At 43.8% G+C, this 14,594-nt stretch overlaps 1 protein-coding gene across 3 annotated transcripts in view; it reads left to right on the top strand.

Moving 5' to 3' along the window:
• The window catches only part of MYZAP (myocardial zonula adherens protein), a 145,794-nt gene extending 131,893 nt beyond the window's left edge, over nucleotides 1–13,901 (top strand). For 2 of the 3 annotated variants that reach the window (XM_073618803.1, XM_073618806.1), the window contains 2 exons: nucleotides 7,718–7,756; nucleotides 10,530–13,901. In XM_073618803.1, coding sequence (XP_073474904.1) covers nucleotides 7,718–7,756; nucleotides 10,530–10,644 — 154 coding nt within the window. In that variant the 3' untranslated portion in view covers nucleotides 10,645–13,901. Of the gene's footprint in view, nucleotides 1–7,717; nucleotides 7,757–10,362; nucleotides 10,451–10,529 lie in introns of all 3 variants that reach the window. The other variant, XM_073618804.1, reaches the window with a different exon arrangement.
• Nucleotides 13,902–14,594: the final 693 nt, after the last annotated feature.

The following is a 14,594-nucleotide window of genomic DNA, read 5'->3' on the forward strand; positions in this document are numbered from 1 at the left end:
CAGTGCCTCCTATCAGTGCCTTTTATCAGTGCCCATTAGTGCCTTCTATCAGTGTCCATCAGTGCCCCCCATCAGTGCCCATTAGTGCCACCTATCAGTGCCCATTAGTGCCTCCTATCAGTGCCTCCTATCAGTGCCTTCTTTCAGTGCCCATTAGTGCCTTCTTTCAGTGCCCATTAGTGCCTCCTATCAGTACCCATAAGTGCCTTCTATCAGTGCCCATCAGTGCCTCCTATAAGTGCCTTCTATCAGTGTCCATCAGTGCCTTCTATGAGTGTCCATCAGTGCTAATCAGTGAATGCTATTAATGTCCATCAGTGCCGCCTGCCTCCTCAGGACAGCACGGCTCTGAGCGGAGATCGTGTCTGTCATGGAACAGTAGCACAACAGAGACACCTGCATTAAAGTTCTATTTGCCCATCCATTCTCTCGCACAGGGGATGAGAGAGGACACACAGCTGATCTCACTGCTCCCCCTTCTCCCCCCTCCCCTCTCCTGTGTGCTCCATGGGCAGTCAAGTGTGAAGCTAACGAGCTCATATTTCCCGCGGAGCACACACAGGAGAGGGGAGGGGGGAGAAGGAAGAGCCGTGAGATCAGCTGTGTGTCCTCTCTCATCCCCTGCGAGAGAGGACGGACGGGCAAATAGAACTTTAATGCCAGTGTCTCTGTTGTGCTACTGTTCCATGACGAACACGATCTCCTCTCAGAGCTGTGTGTGAATAGCAAACCCCGCTGGGCCCCCCCACAGTGGCGGAATGCCAGGCCCCGTCGCAAGTGCGACTGTTGCGACCCTGGTAATTCCGCCACTGGTACATTATTATTGTTATTTTTTAGGGTACTTGTATAGCGCTGTCAATTTACATAGCGCTTTACATACATCGTACATTCCCTACCCTCAAGGAACTTACACTCTAATGCCGCGTACACACGAGCGGACTTTACGGCAGACTTTGCTCGGCGGACTTTACGACGGACTTTCTGAATGAACGGACTTGCCTACACACAATCCACCAAAGTCTGTCAAATTTGTACGTGATGACGTACGACCGGACTAAAACAAGGAAGTTCATAGCCAGTAGCCAATAGCTGCCCTAGCGTGGCTTTTTGTCCGTCGAACTAGCATACAGACGAGCGGACTTTTAGACCGGACTCGATTTCGACGGATTAATTTAAAACATGTTTCAAATCTAAGTCCATCCAACTTTTGAGAAAACAAAGTCCGCTGGAGCCCACACGCGATCGAATTGTCCGACCAAATCCCGTCCGCCGGGCAAAGTCTGCCGTAAAGTCCGCTCGTGTGTACGCGGCATAAGGTGTGGGCCAATTTAGACAGAAGCCAATTAATCGGCCAGCATGTCTTTGGAGTGTGAGAGGAAACCGAAGTACCCCGAGGAAACCCACGCAGGCACAGGGAGAACATGCAAACTCAGGCAGGTAGTGTCGTGGTTGGGATTCGAACCAGCGACCCTTTTTACTGCTAGGCGAGAGTGCTACCCACTACACCACTGGTATACACATAGTTACATTGGTCAAAGCTGGAGCAATGCAACTATATACAAATGCCCATACCTGGATCACTAGCTGATTTTCTTTCTCGAACATCACGGGACATTACTGGTGGGTTATATAGGGTATCACTGGTGATTGGACACTGGCACACCCTATCAGGAAGTTCAACCCCCTATATAATCCCTCCCCTTGCAGGGATACCTCAGTTTTTACGCCAGTGTCTTAGGTGATGGACGTGTAAAGATGTCCTGTGCTGAGCTCCAAAGGGAATATCCTATATCCTATACTGGGGCAAGCCAGGCAGACCGGATCCATTCAAAGTGTCCTTTCTAGGCCGTATTGGATGGTACCCGGGCCTCGGGTCTGAAGAAACAAGGTTTTACCTGTAATGCTTCTCTTTTTAGAGAGCTGGACCCCGCATATTAGAAAATGGTTTTCTAGCCTAATTTCTAGCCGGGTGCTTTACGGGCCCAGAACTGCAGGATCCCCCTATGCGTAGGGGGCCCCAGTCTCTGATGTTTTTTTTAAACGGAGCTCACCGTGAGAGGTGAAGATTGGGTCTGTGTAAACTGAACCCTGCAGCTGGACAAGGTAAGGGAGATTCCACAGAATTTTCTAATTCTAGTAGGTTTCTCCTTTAAGGTAAATGCATGCTATGCCTATTGTGACCACCGGGGGCTGCCAAGAGCACAAACCTTGTCATGCTGGATTGTCTCTCTCAGTGTTCATGCTGCACATGTGTTTCACAGCGTCTCAGGCCGGCTCCAAGGTAGGATGGGATGGGGGGATTTCTCATGTTTGAATGTTCCCCCCAGGCTAGAGAGAGGCCACAGGGGTCTAGAAAGCGGTTATACCGCTCGGGCACCGCTGCCTCGGCCGCCATTTCTGACCATTGCTGTTTTTTAGGCAGGCTCTTCACTACCAGCTTCTCTCCCTCCTCCCCCTCCCCCAGCCTTCCTCCATAGTATTTCAGGAGAGTCGGCCAGCGCGGGAAGCGCTTGTTCTTTTCAAAATTCGAGGGGGGGGGGACGTCAGCACAGGTGCTTAGACTCCCACTCAGGCCAGCTGCAGGCTATTAAAGCACTCTGTACAGGTGCACACAGCCTTTGGAGAGACACAGAGCTGACGGTCGCATGTAAGGTGGGACACAGGCATTCTCCTAGGCAGCATTTACTGAAGTAACACCAGACTGAGCATTGGGTAGCAAGGCTTTTAGCCAGACTACATCGCTCAGCAGGCAGTGTTCATTTGTATACCTCACACCTTGTTGCTTTGCACTATGGGTAGAAGAGGTTCAAGCACCCCAAGAACCAGAGACACTAGGGGATCTCGTTCAGGTTCTGAGGGCCCCCTGTCAGCAGCATCCTCCCCCCCTAAAGGGCCAGGGACGGCTAGCCAGGGAGAGCCGTTGGGGTCAGGGGCTACACCTGCTTCTGGCACTTCAGCCCCTGTATATATTACACAAGAGGTTTTTTCCTCAACCATTAATGGTCTAGAGGAAAGATTAATGGCCGTGATTGCGTCTTTACTCAGTAGAAGAAAACGCACTAGGCCTTCCTCTGTTCCCCAAGACCCTCAGGAAGAGGAGCTCTGGGATAAAGGAAATGAATCCCTTTCAGAGGATCAGGATGGGACGGATGATTCCTCTTCGGAGGAATCAGGTGGAGAGGGACCCCCTGCGACTTCCCAAGAGGAGAAAGTCTTAGTGCAGATCCTTACTGGATTGGTCCGCTCCACATTTAAGTTGCCCCTACCTGAAACTGCTAAAGAACCCTCTTCTGCTTTGGGGTCACTGAAACCTTTCCAAGCAGCACAGGCTTTTCCTGTTCAAAATTTACTTGAAAAGCTCATTTATTCTGAGTGGGATCACCCAGACAAACGTTTTTTTCCGCCAAGAAAGTTTTCAACACTTTATCCGATGGAAGAAAAGTTTATTAAAATGTGGGGAATACCAGCTATTGATGCCGCCATTTCCTCCGTAAATAATAGTCTGACTTGTCCTGTAGACAATGCTCAGATGCTCAGGGATCCTGTAGATAAAAAGATGGAATCCCTATTGAAGGATGTTTTTTCCTTAGCAGGTTCAGTGGCTCAACCTGCAGTAGCAGCGATTGGAGTCTGTCAATACTCAAGAGACCATGTTAAGCAGGTCATCAAAGTATTACCTGAACAGCAGGCCCAGGGGTTTGCCAACCTTCCAGCGGCCTTATGCTTTGTGGTTGACGCTATTAGAGATTCTATCGTGCAAACCTCCCGTCTTTCACTGGGGTTTTTGCATATAAGTAGAATCCTATGGTTGAAAAATTGGTCAGCCGAAGCACCATGTAAGAAGCTCCTGGGGGGGTTTCCATTTCGTGGTGAAAGGTTGTTTGGAGAGGACTTGGATAACTATATCAAGAGAATCTCTTGTGGGAAAAGCACTCTCTTACCTGTCAAGAAGAAGAGTAAGCGTCCCTCTTTCAAACGGACTCTTTCCCCAGCGCCGGGGGCTTCAGCCTCCAGGCAGTTTCGACGGCCGCCTCCATCTGGGTCCAGAGACAAGAGTAAACCCCAGGGACAAAAGAAGTCCTGGGGGAAGAAGCCTACTAGGCAAAACACTAAGACCTCTGCATGAGGGGGCGCCCCCGCTCACTCGAGTGGGGGGAAGACTGCGACAGTTCTCAGGGCTCTGGCAGGAGGATTTCCAGGACAGATGGGTAATCTCCATGGTAACCTTAGGGTACAAGCAGGAGTTTCAGGAATTTCCCTCTCCTCGGTTCCTCAGATCAAGTGTCCCCAGAGATCCAGAGAAGAAGCAGTCGCTCCTTCTAGCGTTAGAGTGACTTTTGTCGCAGGAGGTCATTATGATGGTTCCCGCAAAGGACCAGGGATTGGGCTTCTATTCCAACCTTTTTACGGTCCAAAAGCCAAATGGGGATGTCAGACCCATTCTGGATTTAAGGGATCTGAACTGATTCCTAAGGATTCAATCCTTCTGCATGGAATCAATTCGGACAGTAGTTCCCACCCTGCAGGGAGGAGAATTTCTGGCATCGATAGACATCAGAGATGCATATCTGCATGTGCCCATTTTTCCTGCTCATCAGAAGTTTCTGCACTTCTAGGTAGGAGGGCGCCATTTCCAGTTTGTGGCTCTGCCTTTTGGGATAGCCACTGCACCTCGAGTGTTCACAAAGATCTTGGCTCCTCCTCTGGCCAGATTAAGGGTTCAGGGTATAGCTGTCATAGCATACCTAGACGACCTGCTCTTGATAGACCGGTCGGTAGCCTCTTTGAATAGAAACTTGAGGACCAAGGTCAGGTATCTAGAACACCTGGGTTGGATCCTCAACCTAGAAAAGTCTTTCCTAAAACCAGTAAGAAGACTGGAGTATTTAGGTCTGATTATAGATACAAGCCAGGAGAAAATATTTCTACCCCAGGCAAAGATCGCTGCTTTAAGGGAGCTGATTCTGGCAGTCAGGACCAAGAAGGGTCCCTCTGTCCACCTTTGTATGAGGCTACTAGGGAAGATGGTGTCTTCATTCGAAGCAGTTTCCTATGCTCAGTTTCATTCAAGAATGCTGCAACACGGTATTCTGTCGACCTGGAACAAGAAGGTTCAGGCATTAGACTTTCCGATGCACCTGTCACATGCGGTACGTCAGAGCCTCAATTGGTGGCTCATACCCGAAAACCTGCAGAAGGGGAAATCCTTTCTACCGGTTACCTGGACGGTGGTAACAACAGATGCCAGTCTGTCAGGTTGGGGAGCAGTTCTGGAACAGTCTGCGATCCAGGGGCTATGGTCCAAGACCGAGAGGACCTTACCCATCAACATTCTGGAGATCCGGGCGATATATCTAGCCCTAAAAGCCTGGACTATCAGGCTACAGGGTTGCCCGGTCAGGATCCAGTCCGACAATGCCACAGCAGTGGCTTATGTCAATCATCAGGGATGCACCCGGAGCTGAGCTGCTCAAAAGGAGGTGAACCAGATCTTAGTCTGGGCAGAGATGCATGTGCCATGCATATCGGCAGTTTTCATCCTGGGAATAGAGAACTGGCAGGCGGACTACCTAAGTCGCCAGCAGTTACTTCCAGGGGAATGGTCTCTGCATCCCGATGTCTTTTGGGCCATATGCCAAAGATGGGGAGTTCCAGATGTAGATCTCTTTGTATCCCGATTCAACAAAAAGATAGACAGATTTGTGGCAAGGACAAAAGATCCTCTTGCATACGGGATGGATGCGTTGGTGATTCCGTGGCATCAGTTCTCACTGATTTACGCATTCCCGCCTATTCTGCTACTGCCACGACTCCTTCGCAGGATCAAGCAGGTGGCCCCCGCTTGGCCCAGAAGGACTTGGTTTGCAGAAATAGTAAGGATGACGGTGGGTTCCTCGGGGACCCTACCGGTACGCCCAGACCTGTTATCTCAAGGTCCAGTGTTCCGTCCTGCCTTACAAACGCTAAATTTGACGGTTTGGCTATTGAGACCCACGTTCTGAAGAGTCGTGGGCTCTCAGGTCCTGTCATATCTACCTTGATTAATGCAAGGAAGCCAGCTTCCAGGATGATTTATCATAGAGTCTGGAAAGCTTATGTATCCTGGTGTGAATCCAGAGGTTGGCATCCCAGGAAATTTGTCATAGGTAGAATTCTTGATTTTCTACAATTAGGATTAGAGATGAAGCTGGCCTTGAGTACCATCAAGGGCCAGGTCTCGGCTTTATCAGTATTATTTCAAAGGCCACTTGCTTCGCATTCTTTGGTCCGAAACTTTATGCAGGGGGTGATGCGTCTTAATCCTCCGGTTAAAGCGCCCCTAAACCCCTGGGACTTGAACTTGGTCCTGGCTGTGTTACAGAAACAGCCTTTTGAACCAATAAGTCAGATTCCTTTGGTCTTGTTGACAAGGAAGTTAATTTTTCTGGTGGCCATTTCTTCTGCTAGAAGAGTTTCAGAATTAGCAGCCATTTCCTGTAAGGAGCCTTATTTGATTATACACAAGGATAGAGTGGTACTGCGCCCTCATCCTAGTTTTTTACCGAAGGTGGTTTCTGATTTTCATTTAAAACAAGACATTGTTCTGCCTTCCTTTTTTCCAGATCCCTGTTCTCCGGAAGAGAGATCTCTACATTCGTTGGATGTAGTAAGAGCAGTTAAGGCCTGTCTCGGGGCAACTGCTCAGATCCGCAAGACGGATGTTTTGTTTGTGCTGCCAGAGGGTCCCAATAGAGGACAGGCAGCGTCAAAAGCTACCATTTCTAAATGGATTCGACAATTGATCATCCAAGCTTACGGTTTGAAACAGAAGATTCCTCCGTTTCAGATCAGGGCACATTCCACAAGGGCTATTGGTGCTTCTTGGGCAGTGCATCACCGGGCCTCTATGGCTCAAATCTGCAAGGCCGCAACCTGGTCTTCAGTTCATACATTCACCAGATTCTATCAGGTGGATGTGAGAAGGCATGAGGATATCGCCTTTGGGCGTAGTGTGCTGCAGGCAGCGGTACAGGATCCTCAGGTCTGATTGCACCCTACTTGGTCGTGGTTCCCCCCCCTAAGGTAGCATTGCTCTGGGACATCCCACCAGTAATTACTGTGGCTCTGTGTCCCGTGATGTGCGAGAAAGAAAATAGGATTTTTTAAAACAGCTTACCTGTAAAATCCTTTTCTTTCGAAGGACATCACGGGACACAGAGGTCCCGCCCCTCTTCTAATACACTATATAGCTTGGCTACAAAACTGAGGTATCCCTGCAAGGGGAGGGATTATATAGGGGGTTGAACTTCCTGATAGGGTGTGCCAGTGTTCAATCACCAGTGATACTCTATATAACCCACCAGTAATTACTGTGGCTCTGTGTCCCGTGATGTCCTTCGAAAGAAAAGGATTTTACAGGTAAGCTGTTTTAAAAAATCCTATTATTCTAAGCTGTGGCCTGGGCTTTTTTTTTTTAACACTCTTTTATCTTTTACCCACATTTCATGTCTGGCAGAAATAAAACAGTGCAAATATGTACCAGTCCAAAGTGCATCTTTGTTGTATTAAAGAATCCCACAGTGACCATAGAATACAAGACATTGGCACTGCTTAACATTGGATAGAGTATGTGATTAGGTGGTCCATTGTGTTTTTATTGTATGGCTATTTTGAAAAGTTAATAACACAGTTAAATAGAAAAACATGATTCTGATTGTTAATTATTCTTCCCATGCAGTGTATCCATTAACACACCAGCAAGTCCAAGCAATTCAGAGTAAGTTTTTATTTTTATAAATAAAATAGAAAAAGATGTGTCTGTAGTTTTCAGATGCAGAAGCTTATATATTTGGCTTAATAGAGGAGTATAATGTGTTTTCAGTAAGCACACATTTTACATTTTTTATTGTTATGTTTTACCTTAATTTTTTATTTGATTTTTATTTATTTATTTATTTGTTCTATGATTACAAGCTTGATCTTCCATATTTTTGTTATTGCACTAAATAAACAGAACAGCCACTAGGGGCTGCACTCAGTGATGCAGTACAGTTACTTGGTTTCTTCCGCTTGTCTGTTGAAATAAGACAACTTCCTAGCAGGATTCAGTAGCTCAGCTAGGTTTGGATTAGGATCCATACACACTAGTGCTCATCTCTGGTAATGAGCACCCTTAGTAACTAACAGGAAGGCATGAGAGGCAAGAGGAGCAGGGAAAACTTTGATTTGTATAAGAAAAGCCAATCATTTCATAAAGGTTCAGCATCCTATAGCTCTAGTTCAGTGGTCTGCAAACTGTGGCCCATGGGCTAACTGTGGCTCTTTGCTTGCTTTTATTTGGCCCTTGGAGCACTATTCCTTTCACTAATACAATACTTCCTATTGACACCAACAATAAGACACCATTGTTTTCACTGATACCAACAATGGGACACTACAGTATTACGTCTACTGATTCTAACAATGGGGTACCATTCCTCCAACTGACACAATGGGGCAGTATTACTTCCACTGATTCTAACAATGGGGCATCATTCCTCCCAATGACACCAACAATGGGGCAGTATTACTTCTACTAATTCTAAAGCTGGGTATACACATATTAAAATTTGGCCAGTTCAGCGGAAACCAGCCGAATTTCGGTATGTGTGTACACCTCTCTGTTCAACAGAGGCATGTCTAACAACAAGCCTCTTTCAATTCTGATGGGCGCAGATCCCAACTGTCAGAATGCAATAGCGCAGCAGTGGAGAACCTTGCATTCACATCACTTGTGTGGATGCAGAGATCTGTGAGTTTTTTTTTTTTTTAACCTGCTGGTTGAACGAAAAAAAAAAAAAACTTTGCATGTATACCCAGGTTAACAATGGGGCACCATTCCTACAACTGACACCAACAATGGGGAACTATTCCTCCCACTACAACCAGAGATGGAGAACTATTCCTCCTTCCACCAACCACAGCCATTATGTATTTTTTTTATTCCCACTGACTACCAAGTCAAGGCATTTCCTACTCCCAGTAGTCACTCCCCAACAGTCCTGCCCCCGAAGGTTAGGAAAGTAAAGTAGTCCTTTGTTTAGAAAGTGTGGAGACGCATGCCCTGGATCTACTGATTTGTTTTATTGGTTTCACATAAGGTTACCTCTGCTTATGCATTTTTTTATTGAATTGACCATTTTGTGACTTGTTTGCCTTGAAGAATATAATTATATTTTCCTCTAATTATTTAAAGGGATCTATGCTTATATTTTTATTTTTACCTTGTACTTGGTTTAAATATTAGAAGATGTGTATGAACATTTTCTCTGACTTTTCATATTTTCTACAAAAAGGCTAGCATGGCTGCTATTATGCCCTGTACACACGATAGGATTTTCTGATGGAAAATGTGTGATAGGACCTTGTCGGAAATTCCGACTGTGTGTAGGCTCCATCACACATTTTCCATAGTAATTTCCGACACACAAAGTTTGAGAGCTTGCTATAAAATTTTCCGACGGAAATTCCGATCGTGTGTACACAAATTCGACGCACAAAGTGCCACGCATGCTCAGAATAAATGAAGAGACGAAAGCTATTGGCTACTGCCCCGTTTATAGTCCCGACATACGTGTTTTACGTCACCGCATTCAGAACGATCGGATTTTCCGAAAACTTTGTGTGACCGTGTGTATGCAAGACAAGTTTGAGCCAACATCCGTCGAAAAAAATCCATGGATTTTGTTGTCGGAATTTCCGATCAATGTCCGACCGTGTGTACAGGGCATAAGAGTTCATAGTTGCATGTAACTTCAATGTTTCATTGCCTTTTTAGCTATAAAACCTTTTCTGTTCCGGGATGCACCTTTTGCAGGTTAACTTCAACTTACTTTATCTTTTTTTTCAGCTTCCAAGTACGATAATGCTCTTCTTTTAGTGCTTTGCTGCCTGTCCTTCTAAGGGGTGGTAATCCTAATAGAGTATTCAGGGAAAGTAGTCAGCTGGTGGCAGAGAATGAACAGCTGCGGGCAAATTCTGGAGGCCAGGCTCTGCTAAGATGCATATATGTAGGTGGAGTGAGTGGAGGGATCTACAAGTCCCGAATTTGTGCATACACTATACAGGGAGTTAATGAAAAAATATAAGTAGTACATACAGTATCTAATGTTTACATGTAGACTTGGTATTTTTATATTGACCATTGTTAATAGTAATTTTTAGAGTTAACATTTTTACAATTTATATTATAATTTATTAATTTAAATAAGCTAAGATAAAACTTATATTTATACTCTAGTAGCAAAAATATTAAAAGAAAATTAGTTACATAAGGTCTAAGTCCATTTTGACCTTCAAGCGTCTAGAGGTTTGTTTATATCTATTTATTTTATTTTTGTTCAGCAAAGGAAACCTCATTTGGCTTTGTAAAATACAGGAATGCACAAGACGGACCAATTATGGCCTAGAAAATCTAAGTCCGATGAACTATGTAAGAGGCGGATCCACCAAGGTTTGTGGGTAATCCATGTCTAGTAATAGGGATCTGACAGTCTATTTGTTTTTAATAGGATTAATGGTTGCAGAGAAAATGGCATTGAAGTTGATGGAAAAGCACCTTATCAGAGAGCATGCACCCCTTACATGAGGGTCTTGCAACTGAGTATGAGGAACAAGGTGTCCTAAATTGAAGATATCCGAAGAGGAAACACAACTTTGCTTCTGTTAATTACTCAACTTAAACATTCAAAGACTGCTATCATGAGAGATCCAAAGAGTTGTCTTTAAAAGACTAAAGAACTTACAAGTATATGGCCGGTGCAGATATGTCAGGGAAGAAGATGCTTTAAATTTATAGTATAAGTGCAGTTTTCGGTCACATGCCATGCTGAAATAATTACATGCATAGCAAAATATCAAATGCAGTGCAGTATATTTTTGTTGCACAAACCACTTTACACTGCTAGGCTTGCACAGGGCTATCACATGGAAATGTTTCAATCAGCTCTGTATACCATTCAGTGGGGTGGGACTCTACTGGGGAAAAATGATGGGGTAAATTCTGTATTTGGCTAGCCATTATTCACGATGAATCAGTTTTTTTACATTGGCGGCTGCCCACCATTTGTGACATAGGGATGAGCTTGGGTTTGGTCCAAACCTGGCAGGAAGCTGTCAATGCCAGCCCAATCAGCTGCAGCCAGGGTATTACGTAAACTTGGTCATGTGGCCATATTAGATAAATGATTACGTTAATGGAATTAAACTAATACAGTATGGCCATGTGGTCATACTAGGTCAATGATGTTATGAGCTTCCCCATCTGTTTATGTGCAACTGCAGGACAGGAAATGCCCCAGCCTCAGCTGATTGGGCTGGCACTGACAGCATCCTCCCAGGTTCAGTCTGAACATTTGGACTGAACCCAGGCTCTTTCCAGCTATGACAGGATTCAGAGCCAAAAAAAAACCAGCATCAACCCTGTGTACACCTAGCAGTGATTAGTAATAGTGTTGCATCACAAAATTATATTTACCATTTTGCTGTGAATTTGCTATGTAAAGCGTATCATTTGGCCTGGCACTGTACTTACTAAATGCTGTCATTTTTGTATCTGGTGCCAAGCTCACAAGAAATAAGCCAAAAAGGTGTTAAAGACTGCCCAGCATTATGTACCTGCTGCATTTGCAAGGGCTATCAGCTGTATAGCCTTCTTTTTTATGTCACTATCCTATTAGTGTTGTCCTCTGGTCCAATTTTTATCAACCAAGCTGATAACATGCTGGTTGGAAGGCAACCCTAGCTTCAGCTATGCCTTGTTGACATTCACACCTTGTTTTTACTGCACTCCATTGCATGTCTATAAGATAAATCTCTGCCAACAGTTCAGGAATTCCTTCATTGTAAATAAAATGCACTTCATTGTATTATAACCATGAACAAAAATGTATTATTGTACTTTATGCAATTTTATTCTGCCAAACAAGGTTTCACTAATGCAACTTGGTCAAATAGAGGCTCACCAATCCTCTTCCTTTCCCTTCATAAAGAAGTAAGTTTGCTCTGAAGATGTAGGACTAGAAACAGACATAAATATTTCCGTTACATCTGTTAAAATACATTAAGAATGTTAAAAGAGGATGTCATACAAAAAACACCTTCTTGCAGGCCTGCAAAGATGAAAGTAGTGCTGCTTCTATCCAGTGAGTAGGGTAATAGGGGGTTTCAATATAGAAGCTACGTACTTGGGGATGCTTCCAATGACCACCATGGTTTTCATAGGTGATTGGACATCCTCCTCAGAAAGGTCATTATTTAAAATGTTGATTGCTTGGAATACAAACACTAATTGTAAACAAGAATCCTTGGTGGTGGCAAGATACTGTTCCATGTCTACTACTGACCAGACAGAAGGGCCTTGTACAAAGTCACCAGGCTCTATAATCTGCACAGTCAGTGCTAGTCTTATGGTGTTTATCATGTAAAGTACAGTTTGGAAGGAAGTACCTTGACTATTGTAAACAACCTGTCTATCGTTGGACTATTGGAAACACCTTATTATATTTGTTTCATCTGTGTTCTCTACAATCAGCATTGTAAACATTGTTCTGTATTATACTTTAAGGAATGGAAAAAAATATATTTGTGCAACATCTCTACTAATTATTTTATGTTCATTTGTTTGTATCAGAACTGCTTTTTCCCACACGTGTCAATGGGAATGCAGAAGGGTCATGAAGCATCTTAATGTAGCTTAGAAGTAGGTCACAAGCAGGTCAAAAGAAGGTCGGATGCAGGTCAAGTTAAAGTCAGAGAGAGGTCATTCTCTTTCAGGAACATGTCTGATGGAGCTCAGAAGGATCTCTGGAACTTGATAAATTCTCAAATGAACACTGAATGTACCCGAAAGTAGGCTGCATTTGCCCAGCTACATAAGCCCCAACAGGGAACTTACCAACCCTCTTTATAGTTTCACTTTTCTACTTAGAATCCAAGCTCAGTTTAGGCTGCATATACACCTGAGAGTATCGTTTTAGGCAAAAAGTCGCGCGATTTTTGCAGCGATTTTGTACAGGTCAAAAGGTCACCAATATAAAAAGCAGAAAACGCCTGAAATCTGCCAAAAAAGAAGCTCCTGTACTTTTTTAAGTCACGGGCGTTTTGCTTCAGGCGACAGAACGCTCAGATGTGAACAGGGGCCATTGAAATGAATGGGATTTGTCTTGTTGGGCATTTTTAGAGCTGAGGCTTACAGCAGAAAAATGCCCAAAAACGCCTAGGTGTGAATAGAGCCTTTAGACAAACTAAAATGTCAAACCAGCCTGTAGCTGTAATAAGCTTTGCCCACTAAATTTATATACACCACCAAATGTTCTAAAGCAGCTTTTCTCAATCTATTTATCTGTTCTTGTCTCAGAGAACCCCTGCTAAAAATTATTTTACCTAAAGTTTGTGGTACATTAGACTTATCAATAAATTATAACATTTATAAATATAAGAATACAATTTACTGCATATTTAGCACATTTGACAGTGAGGGCAGATCCTTTTTTACATCCTCCATCCATGCTCTGTACAACATTTTTAGTAATAATCTGGAAATCAAATGAATAGTAATATTAGGAAAGGAAAACAGACAATACAATTTGTGGTGTCCCCCAAAATTGGTGGCCAGTGTAGAAGTGCTCTCTTGCATTTGTAATCACTGGTTGAGAAGTAGGAGATCAAGTCACCATTACTCAAGGAACCCCTAGGAGGACATCCTCAGGAGGAGCTACAGGACTCGGGTTGAGAAAGGCTGCTGTAAACACAAGTTACATGTTTCATGAGTGCAAAAGCTTGTTGTCCCATTCTACTATGTGCACTGCCTGAGATTCAGTTAACTTTGAACAGTTTTGTATTTGTCATTAAAGTTGTCTACTAATTAAATGGAGATACATTAACGGTGTTACAAGTATATTGTTTGGTGAAATCACAAACTTCTGTGCAAAATAGAAGAGAAAGTGTTTGTGCAGAATTTTGACAGCAGCAAAAATTACAAACAATGGAATGGATACAATTTACATAACTTTATTATTAACCGCATAAAAACATCCCATAGAAATCAGGCTGAAATGATAATGTACTTCTCATCCAGATCTTGCTCTTCCACAGGGGAAATCTGTTTGACAACAGTAATGAGGACATTTAAGATATTCAGATTGCAGTCATTTGTGGTGCCGTCAAAATCCCACCCACGTTCTCTTCTATTTTGAGTATATATTGGAATGTTGGCACAACACATGGTCTCAATCACACTATTCAATTGTAACTTCTGATGTGACGGATGTTTTTTTGTTATCTGCCTAGTATAAAGCATCTATGAGGTGGCCATACTTTTGCTGATTGTTTCACAGTACCTATGGCTTAGAACTCTTATGCAAGGTTTTCCCTGTATGCAATGTAAAAGATAGTAATCACAGACTTTGGGGGACCAACATTCCAAGACTTATTTTAGAAATGTTTCATCCATCATTGTTGATAAATTCTAGATGCTGTGAGATGATCTGGCTCTACTTACTGATACCTTAATCGACTACAATGGGGAAATCATCTGACTTGCAGTGAACAGTGGATATCCATGTCGAGTAAAGTTT

Source organism: Aquarana catesbeiana, linkage group LG03, assembly GCF_042186555.1.
Source record: "Aquarana catesbeiana isolate 2022-GZ linkage group LG03, ASM4218655v1, whole genome shotgun sequence".
Lineage (NCBI taxonomy): Eukaryota > Metazoa > Chordata > Amphibia > Anura > Ranidae > Aquarana > Aquarana catesbeiana.